This window comes from Nelusetta ayraudi, unplaced genomic scaffold (assembly GCF_046127955.1).
Source record: "Nelusetta ayraudi isolate G7.1 ecotype Tasmania unplaced genomic scaffold, CSIRO-AGI_Nayr_v1 ptg000256l, whole genome shotgun sequence".
In the NCBI taxonomy this organism is placed as follows: Eukaryota; Metazoa; Chordata; class Actinopteri; order Tetraodontiformes; family Monacanthidae; genus Nelusetta; species Nelusetta ayraudi.
The window spans coordinates 175,968-199,000 of NW_027466305.1; the positions used below are offsets into that span (position 1 = coordinate 175,968).

General features: G+C 55.0%; 4 protein-coding genes and 2 non-coding genes across 10 annotated transcripts; 4 read left to right on the top strand and 2 right to left on the bottom strand.

The window, feature by feature from the left end:
- Positions 1-48: 48 nt before the first annotated feature.
- On the bottom strand, positions 49-5,007 carry rundc1 (RUN domain containing 1). 2 transcript variants are annotated; one of them, XM_076016992.1, is made up of 5 exons: positions 4,319-5,003; positions 3,810-3,953; positions 2,500-2,698; positions 2,300-2,380; positions 49-2,224 (listed from the first exon to the last, which is right to left on the bottom strand). In XM_076016992.1, the coding sequence occupies exons 1-5, from the start codon at positions 4,757-4,759 to the stop codon at positions 1,302-1,304; spliced, it is 1,788 nt and encodes a 595-aa protein (XP_075873107.1). In that variant the 5' UTR covers positions 4,760-5,003; the 3' UTR covers positions 49-1,301. The 2 variants fall into 2 exon arrangements, with proteins under 2 accessions (XP_075873107.1, XP_075873106.1); XM_076016991.1 differs by having other exon boundaries at positions 49-2,380; positions 4,319-5,007.
- Positions 5,008-5,351: 344 nt separating this feature from the next.
- grna (granulin a) lies at positions 5,352-11,563 on the bottom strand. Its single transcript, XM_076017011.1, has 9 exons — positions 11,545-11,563; positions 10,850-10,942; positions 10,502-10,577; positions 9,680-9,774; positions 9,143-9,394; positions 8,144-8,422; positions 7,372-7,497; positions 7,098-7,253; positions 5,352-6,310 (listed from the first exon to the last, which is right to left on the bottom strand). Exons 2-9 carry the CDS (start codon positions 10,940-10,942, stop codon positions 6,209-6,211), a joined length of 1,179 nt encoding a protein of 392 aa, XP_075873126.1. The 5' UTR covers positions 11,545-11,563; the 3' UTR covers positions 5,352-6,208.
- Positions 9,026-20,439, top strand: rpl3 (ribosomal protein L3). Of its 2 annotated transcripts, none has more exons than XM_076017018.1 (8): positions 9,026-9,029; positions 18,313-18,481; positions 18,802-18,937; positions 19,134-19,320; positions 19,426-19,688; positions 19,766-19,861; positions 19,957-20,076; positions 20,333-20,439. In XM_076017018.1, the coding sequence occupies exons 2-8, from the start codon at positions 18,366-18,368 to the stop codon at positions 20,372-20,374; spliced, it is 960 nt and encodes a 319-aa protein (XP_075873133.1). In that variant the 5' UTR covers positions 9,026-9,029; positions 18,313-18,365; the 3' UTR covers positions 20,375-20,439. The 2 variants fall into 2 exon arrangements, with proteins under 2 accessions (XP_075873133.1, XP_075873132.1); XM_076017017.1 differs by lacking the exon at positions 9,026-9,029 and adding an exon at positions 17,889-18,105.
- On the top strand, positions 10,648-16,417 carry slc25a39 (solute carrier family 25 member 39). 3 transcript variants are annotated; one of them, XM_076017021.1, is made up of 12 exons: positions 10,648-10,711; positions 12,812-12,911; positions 13,077-13,136; positions 13,233-13,286; positions 13,516-13,607; positions 13,700-13,767; positions 14,060-14,181; positions 14,280-14,453; positions 14,533-14,642; positions 14,814-14,895; positions 15,120-15,200; positions 15,322-16,417. In XM_076017021.1, exons 2-12 carry the CDS (start codon positions 12,821-12,823, stop codon positions 15,426-15,428), a joined length of 1,041 nt encoding a protein of 346 aa, XP_075873136.1. In that variant the 5' UTR covers positions 10,648-10,711; positions 12,812-12,820; the 3' UTR covers positions 15,429-16,417. The 3 variants fall into 3 exon arrangements, with proteins under 3 accessions (XP_075873136.1, XP_075873137.1, XP_075873135.1); XM_076017022.1 differs by lacking the exon at positions 10,648-10,711 and adding an exon at positions 12,196-12,366 and having other exon boundaries at positions 12,809-12,911; XM_076017020.1 differs by lacking the exon at positions 10,648-10,711 and adding an exon at positions 12,211-12,366.
- LOC142882342 (small nucleolar RNA U83B) lies at positions 18,972-19,065 on the top strand. Its single transcript, XR_012925768.1, has one exon. It is a non-coding gene; the product is annotated as a small nucleolar RNA U83B (small nucleolar RNA).
- Positions 20,120-20,252, top strand: LOC142882341 (small nucleolar RNA SNORA54). Its single transcript, XR_012925767.1, has one exon. It is a non-coding gene; the product is annotated as a small nucleolar RNA SNORA54 (small nucleolar RNA).
- Positions 20,440-23,033: the final 2,594 nt, after the last annotated feature.

The window sequence follows — 23,033 nt, forward strand, 5'->3', positions numbered from 1 at the left end:
TATATATAAATGATGCTGGAATTTGTGCTAAACAGGACGGTGGGAGTCTTTCCAACGCAGTGCAGTCGTTTATTTCCTTCACTGTGTCACAGATGAACACTCTCAGTCAAACTCGGCCAACAGGTTGTGTAAGAACAAAGAAATCTTTAAAAAAAAAAAAAAAAAAAAAGTACATAACATAAAGGAGGCTATTGAGAAGTGAAGGTGACAGGACAGCAGAGTTCCACCTCCTTCACAATGAAGCTAAAACACAATGTTAATAAATAAACATTTCTTCGCATGAATCACAACAGCAGAACAAAACTGGGAAGTGAAGCGCAGACACTCGTCTCACACTCGCACAGCTGACAGGTTAAAACACATCCTTCAGTTTTTTATTTACTTTGGGAAGATAAACGGCTGGGAGTTTCTGGCCGTGCAGCAAACAGCACATTTTAATAGCAACTATGGTTCATACATTCAGCTCATCGACGCATCATAAAAAGGGATTCCTCTGAAAACCAAGGAAATGTTTTTTTGATTTATTTTTTTTTTTTTAATGCCATCGCCTCCTTCTGTACGGACATGGAAAGCAGGAGAGCAGCAGTTTAAACAGGAGCTTCACCTCCACACCGACCCCTGACCTCCAGCCTCCAGGGTGTGGACAAATCAAGCACGGCCACGTTGCCAACCAGCAGGGGGCAGCAGAGATACTGGGGCTGTGGTAACTTCCCCTTTGAAAAGAGAGCCGGGTGTGTGGCGTCGCCGCCAGATGGCGCTGCAGCCACAGCTGATGTCCTGGAGATTTAAAGGGATGCTGGAGAGCCAATGACACACACACACACACACACTGATAGTCGAGCTACCAGCGCCACCAAGAGTCCAGCGGCCAACACTGTGCAGTAGTGTTTCAGTAGTTTAGCTGCTTAGTTTTTGGTAGTTTTGTAGTTTTGTCTTTTTTGTGTTTCCATTGTCGTGACCGAGCAATAAAATTTGGCTTTTGGGACAAGACGCTACAGTGATCCCTGGCAGAGTACAAGCTCCGCCCACAGCAGCCAATACTGTCAAAGCCCCACCCCCCTCTGTGCAGTGTGAGGGCCCAGTATGTGTGTGTGTGTGTGTGTGTGTCTGCTAGGAGAGCCCTGTGTTCAGTGTTCAGATGTCCCTTTCACTTTTTTGTAGAAGGCCCTCAGAAGATCCTCAGAAGGTAGAGGCCCTCAGAAGATCCCCAGAAGGCCCTCAGAAGATCCTCAGAAGGTAGAGGCCCTCAGAAGGCCCTCAGAAGATCCTCAGAAGGCCCTCAGAAGGCCCTCAGAAGGCCCTCAGAAGGCGTCCTTGATGTTCTTGAGCTGGCGCACGGCCAGGTCGCTGGGCAGTTGGAAGCGCAGGTGGCTGAGGCGGCCCAGGATGCGCAGGGCTCCCTCGAAGCCCGTCTGGGCCACGTAGCTCCAGGCCTGGTAGTGCGGCGCCACCAGGCTGCTGGTCTTCAGCAGCAGGTTGAGCCAGGAAACCAGGCGCTGCTCGTTGAGCGCCAGGCACACCAGCGCCTTCAGCTCCGAGTCGGGCCCGCGCTTGTAGCGGCCGTGCTCGCGCAGCACCGTGTGCACCGCCCACAGCAGCGACTGCTTGGGCGTGACCGTGGCGGCCCCGCCCCCTACCGGCAGGCCGAAGGACTGCGAGAGCTGGCGGGCGGGCGACTCGGCGAAGGCCCGGCCGTTCTTGGCGTGGTAGTACTTGACGAAGAGCTCCCAGGGGTGCATGGCGGCGGCGGCGGAGGGGCGCGAGGGCAGCAGGCAGGAGACGGGCGCCAACACCAGGCTAACCGCCTGCGAGGGCGAGAAGAGGCCGTGGGCCAGCAGGTCCCTGAGGGCCGGGGCCAGCTCCTTCCTCACCGCCGCCGTCAGCTCGTCCCGGGGCCCCAGCACCGCCGCCGCGCCGCCGCCGTTGACCACGTGCTCCAGCGAGGAGGAGAAGCAGGAGGAGGAGGAGGAGGTGGAGGAGGTCTGCCTGCAGGAGCCCAGCACTCGCACCTTGTCCACCGCCGCCTCCAGCCGCTGCAGCAGGGGCCCGTAGTCCCGCCCCCCGGGCTCCTGGGGCCACACGTCGTGAGGGACGTGGCCGGCGGCGGCGGCGGCAGCGGCGGCGCAGCCAAACTGGCTGACAGCGAAGATCTGCAGCACGGCCAGGGCCTTCTGGATGAGCTGCAGGCCCGTCTCACGCATCTTCTGGGCCTGCTGCGGCTCCACTGCAGGGACGGACAGGGAGACAGAGGGTGAGGGTGGTGGAGCAGCAGCAGCAGCAGCAGCAGCAGCAGACCAACCTTTCTTCTTGGCTGCCGTGGCTCCTGCAGGCTGAGGTTGCTGGGTGAGGCCGTCGGCCAGCAGGGGGCTCCCCACCTCGTCTGAGGAGGAGGAGGAGAAGGAGGAGGAGGAGGACACGTCAGGGGTGAGAAGTGAGAGGCGACAGCAGCAGGGGGATGTTGGGGGCAGGGGTCAAAGGTCATGGCAGGTCTCTACCCACCCTGGATGAAGTTGATGAACATCTCCAGGTCTCTGATCTGCGTCTTGAGCTGCTCCACCAGCTGCTCCTTCACCCGGGCCGGGTTGACGATCTGGGCGATGGCGGCGTCCACCCTCTGCCGCAGCTCCTCGGGGCTCAGGCTGCCGATGTCCTCGTTCAGGTTCACGTCCAGCTTCTTGATCAGCTCGTCGATGATCACCTGCACAAACACGGGAGGATCTGAGGACCAGTTCAGGGGTGGCTCCTAGAACTGGACCGAGGGGGCCGGAGCAGCAGCAGATGGATGTGGAGTGTTTTGGTGAGGCACATTGTAGAAAACATGTTGCTTTCATGTCAATGGAAGATGAAAATCAGCTCCAAGAGCAAGGGCAGTGAAGGATGTTTGCACAGTGTTGTTTTCAGTTGAAAGCCGTGAACGCTGAACAAACATCCAACGTTTTAAGAAAAGCAGGAAATTCCGCTGCGGGCTGACATCACCGAGCGTTAGCTGCCTAGCCGGTTAGCCAGCCACTGACCCCCAATTCACACCAAAAAGCATCTGCGGCGCCGCAGCAGACTGCGGCCGTTAAAGTCAGTGTGTGTGTTCACACCACCAGGGGGCAGAACAATAAAAATAATGAGTAAATACTAGCAATCTTTCCATTTGGAAAATTGTGCAGCTGTTTCATATCTCTAGTATCTATGTGTCTAGTATCTATCTATCTAGTATCTATCTATCTATCTATCTAGTATCTATCTGTCTATCTATCTAGTATCTATCTGTCTAGTATCTATCTATCTAGTATCTATCTATCTAGTATCTATCTATCTATCTATCTAGTATCTATCTATCTAGTATCTATCTGTCTAGTATCTATCTATCTAGTATCTATCTATCTAGTATCTATCTATCTATCTATCTAGTATCTATCTGTCTATCCATCTAGTATCTATCTATCTAGTATCTATCTGTCTAGTATCTATCTATCTAGTATCTATCTATCTATCTATCTAGTATCTATCTGTCTATCTATCTATCTAGTATCTATCTAGTATCTATCTAGTATCTATCTAGTATCTATCTATCATCTATCTATCCAGTATCTATCTAGTATCTATCTATCCAGTATCTATCTATCTAGTATCTATCCAGTCTCAGGTGTATCAGCAGGTGCTTCAGGCAGGAAGTCAGTGATGTGGAACTCGGTGGATCCAGTGGATTTTCATGCTAATTTGCAATGTTGCCGTATTGTACTGTGAAAGGTCAACGCGACGTCTCGGCCTCAGCGCTGTTCAGTTGGGCCGTTGAGCGACGAAGCGGACCATGGTACCTTCTGCCGCTCCATGACGACGGACTGCGGCAGCGAGTCGTAGCTGCCCTCCTGGTAGGCAAAGTGCTCCAGGTCGTCCAGCTGCGTCTTCAGCTGCACGATCAGCTCCTTCTGCTGCTCCCGCTGCGCCTCCAGACGCTCAGTCTGAGGGGGGGCACACACACACACACACACACACACACACACACACACACACACACACACACACACACACACACACACACGTTCACGGTTTGTTCTTCACATTCAGGAAAAACAACAATGAAGCGGTGACTGTGTTGTTGTGTTGAAGCGTGATGAGGAAGCAGAGTTCAGACACACAAAGGCAAAGTGTTGTTGCAGTGGTGGATGACGACAACAGCAGCAACACACAAGGAAGTGGCTGCACACCTGCTGCTTCCCCATTGTTGTCAGTGTGTGTGGAGAGAGAGAGAGATTGATGGAGAGTGTGAGAGAGAGAGAGAGACAGAGAGACAGAGAGAGAGAGAGAGAGAGAGAGAGAGACCCACCGAGGCCTCCAGCGGTGCTCCTCCTCCTCCTGCTTCACCTCCTCCACCTCCTCGACCTCCACCCCGGCAGCCCACCGCCACATGCGGGCAGCCTCGGAAGGCGAACTCCTCCAGCTCGGCCAGCATCGTCTCCTTGTCGCCGCTAGGGGCGTGCACGATCTGCTTGAGTCGGAACTGCACCTGCGCGAAGTGCGAGGTGAGCGCCAGCAGCGACGAGTTGAGCTGCGCCTGCTCCTCCTCCAGCCTGACCAGGCGGCCGGCCATCTGCTCCTGCTCCAGCGCCTCCTCCAGCGCCTCCTCCTGCTGCTGCTCGGCCCGCGGCCTCCCCGCGGAGCCGCGCTCCGCCTCGGGACTGGCCACGGCGCCCACCGGAGCCCAGCGCTCCCCGGCGCCCGCCAGCGCCGCCTCGCTGTCGGACGCCGACAGCTCGTCTGTGGACATGTCGGCGACCGGAAGTTGTTGTTCTGGTATTGTTGTTGCGGTCGTTGTCGTTGTTGTTGTTGTTGTTGTTGTTGTTGTTGTTGTTGCTGCTGCTGCTGCTGCGCAGGAGACGCAGCGGCGATCAGCGGCGGCGCGGCAGGTGCTTCGCCATCTTGGCCAGCGATGATTCAGACGTCAGAGCGCAGCAGCGGCGTCAGCTGACCGCACCGGAAGTAGGCTCCGTGTCTTCAAAATAAAAGTCTGATACAAGAACTGGGTACCAGTGGCCATTCGAGGTACTGCATCTAATAACTCCATGCGATAATGGGGGGCGTGGAGGAGGTAGTGGGGGTGGGGGGGTTGTTACACACACACACACACACACACACACACACACAAAAAATCTTCAAAGTGGGCTTTTATTCTGAAGTGACACCCGGAAACGGTCACTTATTTGTCCACTGCACTTTTTCAACGTGTGAAAGCAGAGTGACGTCACACAGGTTGTAACGTCGTTGGGTTTCTACAGCAACAGTGTGACGTCACTCTGAGGCGGGGAAAGGAGGATTCTAGCCGGAAGCAGCGAGGAAGAAAAAACCCCACAGACGCTGAACAAGGTTGAGAGACGGAAAAACAACTCTTTATTCAGAAATGCCACAGATGCTGCAGAACCAATCAGAAGCTGCCAAACTACCCAGAGCAGACGGATCAGAGTTCACCGTCTGTCAAACTAAAAGAAAAAAATTAAAAAACCACCTGATTCAATCTGACCCCCAAACTGACGGAGGAGGAGGAGGGGGAGGAGGAGGAGGGCGGGAAGAAGAAAACTTCTGACAGGAAGGAGATTTTTTTTAGTTTCCATTTTGAGTTTTAAATTCAAATTCCATGAAGAAAGTCAAAAGTAAACAGGAAACTGGCGAAAACAGAGGAACTCCACCAGCCTTGTGTGCAGAGCCTCCACTTCATTCTTGGAATTTCAACTTTATTTTTTACTTTAATCTCAACATGTGGACTTTACTCACGAAATTTCACTTCTCGAAATTTTGACTTTGTATTCTCAGAATTTTGATTTCGAAATGTTGGACTTTAACATTGAACGTTTGACTTTATTTTCAGAGATTTCCGCTCGAATTACAACATTTGACTTCAATCTCAAAATGTTGACGCTATTCCTGAAATTTCAATTTAAATGACAAACTTTCGACTCGCCTCTCAACTTTATTCTCGAAATGGAAACTTGGAAAAAAAAACTTCCTTCATGTTTTTTTTTTAAATATGATTTAAATGTAATTATCTTCTTTAAAAAAACTGATTATTGTTGCGGTGAATCTGTATTTTATAACGAGGCGATAGCAGCGAATCAAACAGGAGAAGTTTGACTTCCCAAAAACAGCTTAAACAATAAAAAAAACATCGCCACTTTATTGATCACAGTGCAGAATATTGATGGCGCTCAGTTGTGGTCACGTTTCAGTCGCTCCAGTAGGGGCGGGGTTTCGGCACGCACTCCCCGGCCGCGGTGCAAGTGGAGCCGGTGGGGCAGCAGTGCAGCCTGTCGCTGCAACACACGGCCTGCGGGACACAAGGGGGCAGCAGTGAGTCAGCTGTCGCGCCGGGTTGTGCTGCTGGTTACTTAATGGTGGTGGCGCTGCAGCGCCCCCAGCAGGGCTCAAACAGTTTGGACTGTGAACTGAACGTCTTCTCTTTCATTCTCAGGATTGTTGACGCTGCAGTTTCTCACTGAAGGCATGAAAAACTACGGATGAACACACGTGGAATTATGGAGGAAACAATAAAAGTGTCCAATAACTCAAACACCTTTTATTTTGAAATTCTTCAAAAAGCATAGTTACTGAAGGTGTTTTTCTCTGCTGCATAATGACACATCTTGCTCATATATTTCATGTCTTCAGTGTCTATCTGCAGTGTAGCAGCATAGAAAGTAATATATATATATATATATATATATATATATATATATACATATATATATATACATATATATATATATATATATATATATATATATATATATATGCTCTACTCTAAGCACTTCTGGTTGAATGCTAACTGCATTTTGTTGCTCTGTACGTGCAATGGCAATTAAGTTGAATCTCGTCAATGTCGTCTCTTGGGCCTTGTTTGTCAGGTCAAAGGTCAAACCCGTTAGAGGCCAAATTGCTGGTTGCTGCTTTCATCCACAGAGGTGCAAAGGGTGCGACCTCGGGTTTCACCTGCCTGCCCGTTTCCACCTGCGTTTCTGTCTTCATGCTAAGCTAAGCTAAGCTAACGGACCCCCCCCCCCCCCCCCCGCGCTGTGGCTCGGCCGAGCGAGCGAGGTCAACGCTTTCTGACGTACGTGAGGCAGCGGACAGCACCCCCACTGGGTGGCGGACATACGGCAGCAGGTCTGTCCGTCCTCGCAGCTGGTCGTCTCGTCACAGGGGACGTCACTCAGCGGGGCGGGTGGGGTAGGCGGGGTGGGCGGGGCCAGCAGGGCGCTCCTCAGCTTTTTCTTTGGGGGAGGGGGGGGGGGGGGGGGGGTGAGGAGCAGTGACACGTTAGGTGTTGCAGGCAAACATAACACACAGACGCAGCAGGAGAGGACGAGCAGGGGGGGGGACGCCGCTCACCTGGTTGCTGCTGGCAGCCACAGTGGCGTACCAGGGGAAGGTGAAGCCCCCTGCAGTGCAGCTGTGGCGCCCGCTGCATTGGAAGCCGGAGGGGCAGCAGTGATGTCCGCCCTCGCAGCACACGGCCTGATGGGAAGTGAGGGGGCGGAGAGGAAGTGAGGCGCTCAGACCGCTGGAGACACTTCCTCTTTTTCAGTTGTTATTGTGGGGTTAGGGGAGGGGAGGGGGGAGTCCCAGCTCCATCCATCTACCCCCCCCGCCCCCACCACCACCACCACCATCACCGACGACTGACAGTCAAGCACAATGACTGAATGAATGAATGAGGAAATGAAGTGAAAGTGTGCGTTTCCATGAAAGTTCTTATAAATAAAATTTCGAAAATTTCGAAAACCTGCAGTTTGCAGGTGTTTCCATCAAACGGTGTGAAAGCGCATCGGCCGCAATTCTGCTCAAATCTCCGAGCATTAGCAGCTATTGGAAGTCCACTGGTCACGTGACCCCCGCTGACGTGTCAGTGTGAACACAGCCATGTTCCTCTCTATGGATCAGTGTGAAAAACCTCCTGATGAGAGCCTCAGAACCTTCCAGAACCTTCCAGAACCTTCCAGCCATATTGCAGAGGTTCTTCCAGGCTGAGCTGCGTCCACCACCAGCTTTTATTGCCATGTTCATGTTTTGCTGAATGCTCAGAGTGGTGGAAGCGCAGCTGCTGTTGTGCTGTTGTGTTGTTGTGTTGTTGTGTTGTGGTGTTGTTGTTGTGTGTCCTGACCTTGGGCAGCGGGCAGCAGCCCCACTTCTCAGACCTCTTGTTGAGGCAGCAGGTTTCGCTATCCTTGCAGCTGGTGTGGTCGTCACATGGGTTCACAAGCTCCGCCTCCGCCTCCTCCGCCTCCTCCATCGGCTCTCTGGATCTCATCGCCATCACCATCACGGCGGGCTCCTTGCGCCACATGGGCGTGGACTCTGACCCTCTGTTGCAGGTTAAGGTGGTGAGGTCGCAGGTGGTGCCGGTCGGGCAGCAGTGCTCATGGTCGGCGCAGCAGACCGCCTGATTGGACCAAGGCAGCATGAGTGAGAAGCAAGGAAAAAACTCTCTGTGTTAGTGGCAAATAAAGTCTGAGGCCCCTCCCCACAGACTGACCACTCAGTTAGCCGCTAGGCTATCTAGTAGCTGATAGCCTATCTGCTTGCTTCTGGCCGCTCTGCTACGAGCTAGCCTCTCATTTAGCTGCTAGTCCAGGGCTGGGCCAACTGTTTGACTGGTGGGGCCACACTGGGTTCTACAGTGTGCCAGAGGGGGGTAGCGGAGCAGCAGCAGATGGATGCAGTGTTCTGGTGAGCCTCCTCATAGGAGGAAACCATCTATGATGTAGAAACCATGTTGCTGTAATGTCAATGGAAAATGAAGCAAAGCAAAGTTGCAACCAAATCAGTTTCTATGAAGCCCCACCAGGGTGTTTAGCTCTTAGAACCTCCTAGAACCACCCAGAACCATCCAGAACCTCCTAGAACCACCCAGAACCTCCAGGGTGTTATTCTCTTTAGTGAAATGACTCTGCGAACACTGCAAACATGGAGCAGATGCAGCTGTTTGATGACTGACTGACTGTCAATATCATTTCTTCCAAGCTTCAAGCTTCAGCGGGCCGGATCAAAAAGCTTTACGGGCCGCATATGGCCCCCGGGCTGTAGTTTGCCCATACTTGTGCTAGCCAGTTAGCTGCTAGCCTCCCTGCTAGCCAGCTGGTTGGTGGAGGGAGGGGCTCACCTGTGGCAGTGGGCAGCAGGACCAGCCGCCCTGTCGGTTCTTGCAGCAGGTCTTGGTGTCGGGGCAGCTACGAGAGGCGTCGCACTTCACATGCCCCGCCCCCGGCGCTGGGAGCAGCGGTGTGGCGCTGAAGGTGGGAACCTTGCGGAACAGCGGCACCGAGGCGGCGCTGCTGTTGTCGCAGGAGCTGACGGCCAGGTTGCAGGTGGTGCCGTGAGGGCAGCAGTGGACGTGATCCTGACAGCAGACGCCCTACGGACACACAGGTTGCATTTCCATGGCAGCTTTCCACTGGCTAATGCTAATGCTAACAATGCCGAAAAGTGTTTGGTGGCAGAGGGTGAAATTGACTGTTTCCTGTTTGCACAGGAAGTGACGTCCTGCAACCTCCTCTGCTGTCTACTTTTTGCTCCTACGCAGTAGTTCAATAAACACTGCAGTATAAAAACAAGGAGCCTGGTTGGTCCATTGGCAGTTCCTTGTTAAGCCAGAACCGGTAGAACCTGATGGCAGTAATCAGAGAGTGAAGAGTTGAACCTGAGCCAGCGGACAGCAGTTCCACGTCCCTGCTGTGGTTTGACAGCAGGTGCTGCCATCAGGACAGTATCCAGTGGAGTCACACCAGACCACAGCTGCAGGAGAAGCACAGCACTGAGGTCAGAACATCAGAACATCAGAGGACCAGTGGATCAGTCAGAACATCAGAACATCAGAGGACCAGAGGACCAGTGGACCAGTGGACCAGAGGACCAGTGGATCAGTGGATCAGTGGACCAGAGGACCAGAGGACCAGTGGACCAGTGGACCAGAGGACCAGTGGACCAGAGGACCAGAGGACCAGAGGACCAGAGGACCAGAGGATCAGTGGACCAGTGGACCAGAGGATCAGTGGACCAGAGGACCAGAGGACCAGTGGACCAGAAGACCAGTGGACCAGAGGACCAGAGGACCAGAGGATCAGTGGACCAGTGGACCAGAGGACCAGAGGACCAGTGGACCAGAGGATCAGTGGACCAGTGGACCAGAGGATCAGTGGACCAGTGGACCAGAGGATCAGTGGACCAGAGGACCAGAGGACCAGTGGACCAGAAGACCAGTGGACCAGAGGACCAGAGGACCAGAGGATCAGTGGACCAGTGGACCAGAGGACCAGAGGACCAGTGGACCAGAAGACCAGTGGACCAGAGGACCAGAGGATCAGTGGACCAGAGGACCAGTGGACCAGAGGATCAGTGGACCAGTGGACCAGAGGACCAGAGGACCAGTGGACCAGAGGATCAGTGGACCAGTGGACCAGAGGACCAGAGGACCAGTGGACCAGAGGACCAGTGGACCAGAAGACTAGCGGAGGCTTCCCACCTTCTCTGACGCACGAGCGTCCATCGGCGCTGCATCTGTGGCCAGCGGGGCAGCAGAGCTGCTCGCCAGGGACGCCCTGCAGGGGGCGCAGTCACTGATCAGAAAACTGAGATGGGCGGAATTATGAAGTGAAACAGCCCGAAGACTGAAGCTTCCTCTCTGCAAGAGGAAGTGATCCACTTTCATAAACGACACAAAAGAGTCCCGCAGGTGTGTGTGTGTGTGTGTGTGCGTGTGTGTGTGTGTGTGTGTGTGTGTGTGTGTGTGTGTGCTCTGCCAGTTCCTGCTGTCAGTAGAATGTGGCTGAACAGGAAGACGCAGTGATCATGGGACTGAGCAGCAGCTTACAGTGGCACTGCAGCAGGTCCGAGTGGCTCCACATCCTCCTGGAGCGAGCAGCACCGGCAGGCCCACACACAGCAGCAGCGGCAGCAGCAGCATCTGCACACACACACACACACACACACACACGCACGCACGCACGCACGCACGCACGCACGCACGCACGCGCACACACACACACACACACACACACACACACACACACACACACACACACACACAGGGCGTGTGATTGTGTGGAATCTCCCGTCTGAACCACAAACAGCTGCTCACTCTCTGTCTCTCTCTCACTCTCTCTCTCTCTATGTCTCTCACACACACACACACACACACACACACACACACACACACACACACACACACACACACACACAGCAAGTACTACTGGATTCTACGCTGGTGTGTGTTTGAGGCGGGCCACCAGACCAGTCACTTTCACTTTCCCTCTCCAAACACAGAAAACTCAGCAAAGTGTGGGAGACAAACAAACTGTTTCAGAGTTCTGATGATGAAACACGGCACACACTCGAGGTTCAAAAGCACCGGCGGGCCGAAGAACTGGGGCTGAATTCAAATTTAAAATCATGTGATCGCGACGAGTGGGGGAAAAAAACCCACCCAGATTCCAAACACTGTGGTTGACGGAGACGCTGCAGGTGCTCGGCTTGATTTCTCAGATTGAGAGTGAATGATGGTCTTACCTTGCAGACACACGTCAGTCGGACAGCTGGAGGGAAGAGAAAGTGACTCCACTGCCTCCAGTCACTGTCACACTGAGGGAGAGAGAGAGAGAGAGAGAGAGAGAGAGAGCAGGGGGCGTGGCCTGGTGGACCTGGAAACCACCAGTACAACACTCTTACATACAGTCGAACCAGCACTGAGCCTCATTAGCATCTTAGCACCTCTGTCATCGCTGAGGAGGCACCAACAAGCTCAGTCCCAGGACTCCAGGACACACAATCAGATTCCTTGATTTTTCATTTGCTTAAGTGATGTGACTTTTTATTTTTATCTTTTTGACTCTTTCACCTTTGATGCCTGTAGGACCAGGTTGTAGGACCAGGGACCAGGTTGTAGGACCAGGTTGTAGGACCAGGGACCAGGTTGAAGTTGAGAAACAGTGCCGCCTGCCTCTCTCTCTCTCTCTCTCTCTCTCTCTCTCTCTCTCTCTCTCTCTCTCTCTCTGAACTTGTCGCGTGCGGCGTGCAAACCGCTGCGGGTTCCTCTTCCATCTGCCTTTGATCTCTCTGCCTCGTCAGGCGCACATTTTTTTCCTTCTTCTTCTTTTTATAACAACACACACACACCGGCGTACTTGCGCGCACACCCCGTGACGTCAGCCGAGTGGGCGTGTCCAGGAGCTGCAGCGCAGCCAGGCAGGGGGGCGGAGCAGGAGGAGGAGGAAGAGCAGGAGGAGCAGGAGGAGCAGGAGGAGCAGGACCACCGCTGCTTGGCGCTCAGTGCGGAGACGACGGGCAGCCTGCAGCCCAGAGCACCGCTGGAGACACCGGCGGCAGCGACAGGTGAGTCCCTGCTACCTGTCAGCACCGGGGGGAGCTAACCAGGCTAGCCGGGCTAACGGCCCTCCGCCGCGTCAGCGGGCGCGCGGAGGATGCGTCTACATCTACTCGCATTGGTCAGCTGAGCACAGCCGGCAGTGTTTGGCTGCCTCGATGCTCCAGATGTCTGCTTGGGTTTCGCTGTTAGCCGTGTTAGCACTCGGCTAACAGCGGAACCGAGCTCGTCGTCCCTGACTCCAGCTCTGTTGTTGTTGTTGTTGTTGTTGTTGTTGTTGTTGTGAAGTTGTGTTGTTTTCCCTGCCGGCTCCTGCTGCAGCGGTGCAGCTGTGTCCTCTCTCCTCTCCACTGATGCCGGAGGACTCGCAGCGATTAGAGGCTGCAATAAAAAAAACAAAAAACAAAAATATCTTCTGAATGTCAGTCTGGATTCCCCACCCCACCCCCCCAGGTGGACGAGATGCGGCAGGAGGTGGCCAGCGGGGGCGCTCTCACGCCCGTGCAGCAGATGGTGGCGTCAGGCAGCGGGGTCCTCCTCACCTCGCTGTTCGGTGAGTCCACGTGCGTATGTCCGAGACGATGGCTCTGACCCATGTGACCGTAGGCCCCGCCCACCCGGTCCCTGCCCCCCGCCAGAGTTACGTTAAGTTCAGGTTGAAGTTGATGGTCCAGATCATTGATGGTGTGTGTGTGTGTGTGTGTGTGTGTGTGTGCAGTCACGCCGCTGGACGTGGTGAAGGTCAGGCTGCAGTCCCAGCAGACGCCGTCGTACCAAGGTAACTCTTCTTCTTCTTCTTCTTCTTCTTCTTCTTCTTCAGTGGTTTTGTGTGGCTCAGTCTTCAGTTTTTGTGACTTCCTGCCTCGTCCTGCAGCTTTAGCCCTGGAGGCGGCGCCGCCGCGCGACAGCATCATCCGTCATTCCGAGCGTGAGTACGTCCACGGCGCGACACAGCGCCCCCCACTGGTGGCCTCCACCCGCTGGCCTCTGCCAGCACAGACAAACAAGCTCTGGTGTTTTCCTGTTCGTCCTGTTGTGTTAGCTCGGCCTTCACGCCCTCAGCGAATCAGCCGCTTACCAACTGTGAAGCTCTGCCCCTCCCCCCCATCTACTGTCATGTCATTAAACGCAGCGCTGACTTGACTCCGCCCCCACAGGGAGGGGCTTCCTGTTCTGTAAACGCCTGCTGGACAACGTCCTGCTGCACCAGAACCGGAGCAGCTGCTCGGCGCAGTTCAGCGGCACCCTGGTGAGCTCAGGGTCACATGACCAGGGAGTGGGGGCGGGGCTTAAACCAGCGGGCCGACTGACTGACTGACTGACTGGCTGTTTGGTCGCTAGGACGCCTTTGTGAAGATCGTTCGGCACGAGGGGCTGCGGTCCCTGTGGAGCGGCCTGTCGCCAACGCTGTGAGTGGCTTCTGCACCGCCTCCTCATTCCCAGTTCTGTCTCCTGGTTCTGATCCTCTTCTGGTCCCAGTCTGGACCCAGGCTGGAAGGCCACAGGTCCCTCAGAGTGAAGGAACACGTCCATCCTGACGCACAAGTTGATAGTGGTCACGATCAGGATCAGGGCTCAGACTAGGATCATGGTCCAGACCAGGGCCAGGATCAGAGTTAGGATCAGGGTCAGGACCAGGGTCAGGGTCAGGGTCAGGGTCAGGGTCCTGACTGGTGTGGCTGTTGTGTGTCGGTGGTGCAGAGTGATGGCCGTCCCCGCCACCATCATGTACTTCACCTGCTACGATGCCCTGCGGGATTTCCTGTGGTGCAACCTGGGTCCGGGGAACTACGCTCCCTTCCTGGCCGGGGCAGCAGCCCGGAGTGAGTCCTGCTGGCCACGCCCACAAGTCACCACCACAACGAGTGAGCACAACAGTCACCCGTGTGTGTGTGTGTGTGTGTGTGTGTGTGTGTTCCAGTGGGGGCCGTGACGGTCATCAGCCCCCTGGAACTGGTCCGGACCAAGATGCAGTCCCGACGGCGGCCCTCCCGAGAACTGCTGGCCTGCATCCGTTGGGCCGTGGCCCAGCATGGCGCGCTGTCGCTGTGGAGGGGGTGGGGCCCCACCGTGCTCAGGGACGTCCCCTTCTCTGGTGAGCTCAAGGCCGACCCCCCCCCCGTTTCCCCCCGCCACCCCGCCAGCTGACCTCCTGACCTCCCTGTGTTTGGCAGCGTTCTACTGGTCCAGCTACGAGGCGCTGAAGGCCGGGTTCTGCCACCACACTGGAGCCACGCACACCAACTTCCTCTTCAGCTTCGGAGCTGCGGGGCTGTCTGGAGCTGTGAGTAGACACCACCACCACCACCACCTCCACCTCCACCTCCACCTCCACCTCCACCCCTCCCTTGACCTGCTGCAGGCTCCCAGCTGGAACCCAGAGTCAATAGAAACCGTTCTAACGTTGCTCCACCGTTGCCTGGGTAACGTGACGCCATCACTTCCTGTGTTGCAGGTGGCCGCCATCCTGACGCTGCCGTTCGACGTGGTGAAGACACAGCGGCAGATCCTGCTGGGGGAGGTGGACCCGCTCCTGGGTTGGTACCGGAACCGAGACGCAACTTTGAGTTGTCCTTTGAGTCAGAGGGGGATCACGTGGTCCCGCTGACGCTGGGAGGCCTGGTGGTGGTAGTGGTGTGGGGTCGGGGGTGGGGGGGCTAATTAAAACATTAAACAGCCATTTCCTGTGATGTTTTCTTTCTAATGTGGTTCAGGTGTTTCTGTGAGGACTTCCTCTTCACCTGTTGTCTCCCCTCGGCAGCACCGGTGAAGAAGACCTCGTCCACCTGGAAGATCCTGAGGGAGATCTGGGCGGAGCTCGGCTACAGAGGCCTGTTTGCAGGTAACCTCACTGGCTGCTGTCTGCTGTGATGAACAGGGAGGTGGGGGAGGGGCCTGTAGGGTGGGGGAGGGGCTGATGGTGGTGTGGTCTCAGCCCTCAGTGTGTGGATGCTCCTCCTCAGGCCTCTGGCCCCGGGTGCTCCGGGTGGCCCCCTCCTGCGCCGTCACCATCAGCACCTACGAGTTCGGGAAGGCCTTCTTCCAGAGGACCAACGGGGGGCAACAGTGAGCCCTGGTGGGCGGGGCTCACGCTCAGAACTGGACACGTGTTGGCGTGGGCGCACATGTGCTGACGGGCCGACGCTCCAACGCTCGTCCTTGACTATTCACGGCCACTAGGGGGCCCCCCTCTCGAAGCACAAATGTCAACACTTGTTTTCACAGTTTCATCCTGAATGTCTCTCTCTCTCTCTCTCTCTCTCTCTCTCTCTCTCTCTCTCTTTCTGTTTAAAGGGGGCTTGTCTTGTGTGAAATTACTGAGGGGGTGGAGTCACATGGTCAGCCAATCGCTGTCGCTGTCTCAGCTGTTGATGTCTGTCGACCAGCTTAGCGTGCATGCAAACTGAGCTGCATGAAGAGCTCAGGCCCGCTAGCCTAGCCTAGCATAGCATAGCCTAGCCTAGCCGCGTTGCCCTGCTGGCCTTCCTGGCCTCCCATGGCGATGATGTCGCGTCACTGTTGACCAATCATTGGCCCCCTGTGCTTGCAGAGGGCGGTGGTGTGAGACTCTCCTCTGTCTGTCTGTCTGTCTGTCTGTCTGTCTGTGTGTCTGCCGTGTGTTTGCGGAGCGTCTGCCTCTGTGTCTCCGCTGGCGGGACTCATTTTATGCAAAAGTCCAGAGCGGAAGGTTTAGGAGGAGAACTTTAGGAGCGCAAGACGAACCTCATCACCTCTCCTGCATAAGTGCCTGCAGCCAAAGATTACCCCCCCCCCCCCTTAATGGTTTCATTAGCTTGTGGGTACTGGGACATATAAGGCAATTCCCTAGGTGGCGCTGTGGTGATGGGGGAGAGACTCTTGAAGCTGAAGGATCAGCTGGGACTTTACTATGCTGACGATGATGAAAAATGCCTTAAACCTTTGCTCATCTCAAAACATCTCATTTCTTTCATTGATATCCAACGTCTGACCGAGTCGATGGCTTCAGTTGACTTCCTTCCTTCTGTCTGTCAATAAACACATTGATGACACAGAGATTAAAATGAAGCAAATAATAAATGACGTTGAAAGAACACGAAGAGTTTTCATTTTCATCAGCGGGTCGTACATTTCAAACAGTTGTTCGCAGCTGGGCTGTCAGGGGTCACGACCCCCTACAACTGTATTGTATTTATACACGGTTTTAACAGGAAGGCAATGACAGCTTTGGATCTGGACTCTTGTCTAGTTTTACTCAGCATCTCAATAAAAACAAGGTAAATAATCCATAAACTGATGTTAAACTAAGATTATAACGTGGTCTTCTAAATTTTAAGCCATATTAAAAAAAACAAACAAACAGAAAACCTGGGCTAGCATTTCCGAGCGAAGGGGGAAACAGTGGAAAATCTTTACTGAGAGCAGTATGGCCTGTTGCCCTCAAGTGACAACATTAGTTGTTGTTATTAAAAGTGCAAACATTCAATGATGACTGACTGGCTGTGCTGCTGTTGAAACAACAAGACAACAAAAACTACAGTTTTGGAAGCAGCACAGCTGTTCAAGACGACCCAGATGCTCATCAGTTCACTAACTTTTACTTTAACCAGTCGAATCAGTACTTTTACTTTGTGTTGTGTATACAATGCTTTTACTTCAGAACACAATGTGAATACTGTTGCCACCTCTGCTTTATGCTCTACTTGTTCGTACGGCAGGCCACTTGGGATGACGTCACTTAAAGAACGAACTTATTTGTAAGAAGAAAAAAAAAATAGTTCGTGCTGAACTACCGTGTGGTTCAAAATAAACTACTCGGTTAAAATAGTTCTGACCAAATAGTTTGAGGTTGTCGCTAAACCGGGTTAAACTAGACACGCCTTCCGGGGTGAGAGCCGACTACAGCCTCGCTGAATCTCGCGATACTTTGTACCATATATATAATGGGTGCTCACCCGCTGAAGGGCCTCTTCAAAATCGGACCGGCGACAAAATGGTGAGTTGGCCTTCTCGCTCCCCATCTCCCTTCTCCTTTATCCGACTCTTATCTCCAACATCCGAGTCGCTTCACTGCATATTGACACACAAATCAAACCAGCTCACATTTCGCTTACTGCACAAATTCATATCTTGCTCAACTTTGGTGTGATTTGTTGCTTCTTTGACGCGTCACCGTCGGGCTAAGATGGCAGCTCAGCCGAAGCCGCTGAGAAAAAACCCCACAAGGACTAAACTATTTCTAAGACTGAAACCCGGTGTTTCCTACGTGGTTGAATTAAAAGCTAATTCGAATTGACTTGTGCGGTGACTTGATCTGCACCGGAACATGTGGCAGGCTAACTGAGCTAGCCGCTAGCTCAAAGTAACGTTAAAACTACCACGGATTAACGCGACAGCCGCACGATACAAAGTGAAAATCGTCACGAAAATCACGCTGAAGTTATCACGTGAAAAAAGACGTGAAAGTTGCGCCCTGAAGCGCGCCACCGAGCCCTAGCTGAGCTAACAGGCTAGCTGTGGCTAACCCGCATGGCGGTGCTTGACGGCGGTCTCCTCTCCTCTCTCCTCTCCACAGTCCCACCGTAAGTTTTCGGCTCCGCGACACGGGTCGCTGGGCTTCCTGCCCCGTAAGAGGTGCCGCCGCCACCGCGGCAAGGCCAAGAGTTTCCCCAAGGACGACCCGAGCAAGCCGGTGCATCTGACCGCTTTCCTGGGCTACAAGGCCGGCATGACTCACATCGTCCGTGAGGTGGACCGACCTGGATCAAGTGAGTTCATATGCGTGTGTGTGTGTGCGCGTGAGAGAAGTGCTTCCTGTGATGAGATCCCCGACGGGCGGACATAGTGGTTCCAAACCCGGTGCTGAATGTCGATCACTGAGCCCAGCAGAAGCAGAAACCCCCCCCCAACTTGATGTACATCATCCACGTGGAGATGCAGCTTCTCAACCCTCTTCTGGTGTCTCTCTTCTGCAGAGGTGAACAAGAAGGAGGTGGTGGAGGCCGTCACCATTGTGGAGACCCCCCCCATGGTGGTGGTTGGCGTGGTGGGCTATGTCAACACCCCCCACGGCCTGCGCACCTTCAAGACCATCTTCGCTGAGCACATCAGCGACGAGTGCAAGCGCCGCTTCTACAAGAACTGGTGAGCAGGTGGCCTCCACACGTTCACGTGTGTCTGGATCTGTGTTGAGTTCCGACTGCCTGTCTCTAACCATGACGGCGTCCTCGGCAGCTCCGCTCAGGCGCCGCCGCCGGCCCTGATGAGCTCCAGGCTCCTCTGGCCGGTGGAACGTTGCTTCTGAGCTTCTGAGAAACCGAGCCATGAGCCGAAAGCCTCGCTCCGGCTGGCGAGCCCCGCCTCCTGGTCAGGGAGGAGGGGCGAGCAGCCTCCGCACTGAGTTCTTCCTCTGGCCCTCGCCGGCCATGAAGAACCTTTGCCAACCTCTCGCGTGTCGGCCGCAGGTACAAGTCCAAGAAGAAGGCCTTCACCAAGTACTGCAAGAAGTGGCAGGACGACGAGGGCAAGAAGCAGCTGGAGAAGGACTTTGCCTCCATGAAGAAGTACTGCCAGGTGGTCCGAGTCCTGGCCCACACCCAGGTGAGTGAGCCAGCGCTCTCCGGCGCCACCTACAGCCCGACAGTGATGAGGACCATGGACTGTGCGCCAGGCATGGCGCCCGACACGCATGAGGAGACCATCCATGCTGCCTTCCTTCTGAGACCACCGTGCTCAGAGTGCATTGTGGGTGTTTGCCCCTTCTGTGTTTAACCTGCCCTTGTGTGTCTGTGTGCAGATGCGTCTGCTGCCGCTGAGGCAGAAGAAGTCTCACCTGATGGAGGTGCAGCTGAACGGCGGCACCATCGCCGACAAGGTGGACTGGGCCCGCGAGAAGCTGGAGCAGGCCGTCCCCGTCAACACCGTCTTCACCCAGGACGAGATGATCGACGTCATTGGTGTCACCAAGGGTCATGGCTACAAGGGTGAGGGACGCGCACACACACACACACACACACACACACACACACACGCAGGTTTTGAGAAGTCTAGAGTAGAGCGGCGTCTGTAACGCACCTCCCGGCCTCCAGGTGTCACCAGCCGTTGGCACACCAAGAAGCTCCCCCGCAAGACCCATCGTGGTCTGCGTAAGGTGGCCTGCATCGGCGCCTGGCATCCGGCCCGTGTGGCCTTCTCGGTGGCCCGCGCCGGCCAGAAGGGCTACCACCACCGCACGGAGGTCAACAAGAAGGTCTACAAGATCGGCCAGGGCTACCACACCAAGGACGGCAAGGTGGTCAAGAACAACGCCTCCACCGAGTACGACCTGTCCAACAAGAGCATCAACCCCCTGGTGAGTAGCGCCCCCTGCTGGCCGGCCTCCGGCGGTCCCCAGGGCTCCCAGACACCTGACCTCTGCTGCCTCCGCAGGGCGGCTTCGTCCACTACGGCGAGGTGACCAACGACTTCGTCATGGTGAAGGGCTGCGTGGTCGGAACCAAGAAGAGGGTGCTGACCCTCCGCAAGGTGAGCAGGGCGCAGTGCCGCCGCTTGACCAGCAGGTGGAGAGTGATCTTTGGACCTCCTCGTTAACCCCCTACCATCACGCTGTCTTCCTTCAGTCTCTGCTGGTGCAGACGAACCGTCGCGCCCTGGAGAAGATCGACCTCAAGTTCATCGACACCACGTCCAAGTTCGGTCACGGCCGCTTCCAGACGCTGGAGGAGAAGAAGGCCTTCATGGTCAGTAGCTGCTGCTGCTGCTTCTGCTCTCTGGCGCCCCCTTCTGCACTGTTCGTAACCTGGTTCAGCCTCCAGTGTGAACTCTGGGTTCCATTCCAGTGCTACAGTGACGTCCAGTGAGGCAGGGGAGCAGCGTCTCTCTGGGCTCGCTCCCTGTTCACTCTCTGGCGACACCGACGCTCCGCTCGGCTCCTCCACCTTCTCCGCTCTGAGAAGAACCCGACACTGACCCGCTCTTCTGTTTTGTCTCCTCCAGGGGCCGCTCAAGAAGGACCGCGTCACCAAGGAGGAGGCGTGAGGTGCAGCTGCGTCCCGCTGGCGTCTCTGTTGCTCGCTTTAATAATAAAATCAGTGAAAAACAAACTCCTTGTCTCCTTGATTCTACTCACTGGCGCTCACCTCCAGAGGTCAGTACGTCTAGAGGTCAAATGAAGGCCACCTGCCAAGGTCACAGTGCACTGTGGAGAAATGAACAGACGGCCTAAAATCAATACCACTGTTGAGTAGAAGAGTGAAGTTGCACCGGGTGCAGACAGGAAGTGACCCAGGTGGAGGCAGAGCCAGCAGGAAGTGCATGTGGTGGTGGGTCAAGAAGAAGAGAAAATAATAACTTTAATTCAGCGCAGTATGAGCAGGGTAGCCACAGGTAGAGGGCAGTGTTGAGCAGCACCAACCCCTGTTAGGCCAGAGCAGGAAACACAAAGCAGAACACACACCCTGTACAGCACTGTGTGTGTGTGTGTGTGTGTGGTCCTCAGGTAGCAGCTGTTGCTGCTGGGATGGCGGCCAGGTAACCAGGGTGCATGCTGGGACGGCAGCAAAGGAGGGCCAATCCTGTGATTTAAGTGCGTGTGTGTGTGTGTGTTCACTGGCTCGTAGGTGTGAAGTAGGGGTGTGTGCATCTGTTGTGTAGTTGTGTTTGTAAGTGTGTGTCCTGGCACGGAGTCAGAGGGAGTAGAGTGTGTGTGTGTGTTGGAGTCCTGTTCCTCTGCCCAGACTGTGTGTGTGTGTGTGATCGCTCAATTACACTGTCATTGATGTCGCTGCTCAGTCGTCATGAGAAGCCACTGATGATGACATCACTTCCTCGTGTTCTCACGTCCATTAACAAAAGCAGTCTGAATGTGTGAGACTTGTGTTGTGCTCTTGTACACACACACACACACACACAGTGCGGCTCCAGGTGGGAGTGTTGGCTGTGAGCTCAGGGTGCTGGAGGTCTGCTGGAGCCTCCCAGCGGCCACTGGGGGGCAGGCAGGGTGACACCCTGGACCAGTGGACACTTTATTAGGACCACATAGAGACACACAACCGTCGCACTCACACACACCTACTGACAATCACCTGACCAGTTCACCTCACATGCATGTTTTTGGAGTGTGGGAGGAAGCTGGAGAACCCAGCAGACACAGTGAGAACCTGGAGAACCCAGCAGACACATGGAGAACCTGGAGAACCCAGCAGACACATGGAGAACATGCAAACTCCACACAGAATGGCCCCAGGAGACCCCAGGATTGAACCCACAACCTTCTTGCTGACCACCAGTGTCGTCCTCTGCTGCTCCACATCTCACCAACTCTTTGGCTGAAGCGCAGCAGCCCTGTGATGGCGACTCTCCTCCCAGGTGAGTGAGCACGACCCCGGCCAGGTGGTGGCGCCGCCCTCCCTGTGTCTCTCTCCTTCCAACAATGTGAAAGGTCCCAACCGAGCACCAGGCTGCAAACAGAGGGCATCTACAGAGGGTTACTTTAAACAAGAGGTGTTTGGAAGAAGAAGAAGAAGAAGAAGAAGAAGAAGAAGAAGAAGATGTGCAGGATGTGGAGACTGTCTTCTTCTTCTTCTTCTTCTTATTTCTCCTCCTCCTCCTCCTCTGAATTCTTCTTCTTCTCTCAATCCTGAGGTTTCAGGAGGTGTAATGAAGAGGTTTGACCAGCAGATGGAGACAAAGCATAGCGAAGAGGAGAAGTTCTGGGGGAGCTGTTCCTTCAGCAGCACCACAGCAGCACCACAACCTCCCAACACACACACACACACACACACACACACACACACACACACACACACACACACACACACAGTGCTACTGCAGCAGCGTCCTGGTTCCTCTGGATCCGCTGCTGTTGTCGAGATGAAGCCGCTCCGCCGCCGCTGCCGCTGCCGCGCATCCAGGGAGCCCACTTCCGGTGGCGGGGAGGAGGAGGAAGATGAGGAGGGAGAGCTGCTGCTGCTGCTGCTGCTGCTGCGGCACTGCTCGGACAGTGGTGAAACATAAATGTCAGAATAAACACGCAGTCGCAAACACACACCGAGCGGCCGCTCATGCAGAGAAACTGCGCTTCTTCACACTGACATTACTCATCATCCTCACCCTCTGTGGGGGAGGGAGGGGGAGGGAGGGGGGCGCATCGTGACAGCAGCAGCAGCGGCAGCGGACCTCCGCGAGCCTCCTCATTGTGTAATATTCCGTTTTTTTCTACCTCCCCCCACCAACCGCACCCCCACCTCCCTCCCTCCCTCCCTCACTCTCTCCCTCCGCTGCTGCTTCCTGTTCCCGCATCCGAGAGACGAAGAGGAGGAGGAGGAGGAGGAAGAGGAGGAAGACGAAGAAGAAGAAGAAGAAGAAGAAGAAGAGGAGGAGGAGGAGGAGGAACAGCAGCATCCATCACTCTTTATTTTTCCCTTCCTGTTACATGGCGCAAGGACTGACCGAGCGGGACCGAGCAGGGTGTGAGACCGCCGCGGTGAGTTCGGACAGCAGCCGGGGAGCAGCAGCAGCAGCAGCAGGAGGAGGAGGAGGAGGAGGAGGAGGAGGAGCAGCAGCAGCAGCAACAACCTTCCTCCGCTCCGAGCAGCAGCAGCAGCAGCAGCACCGCCGCCGACTCGCCGCAGCCTCCACCACCACCACCACCACCACCACCACCTCCTCCACCACCTCCTCCACCACCTCCTCCACC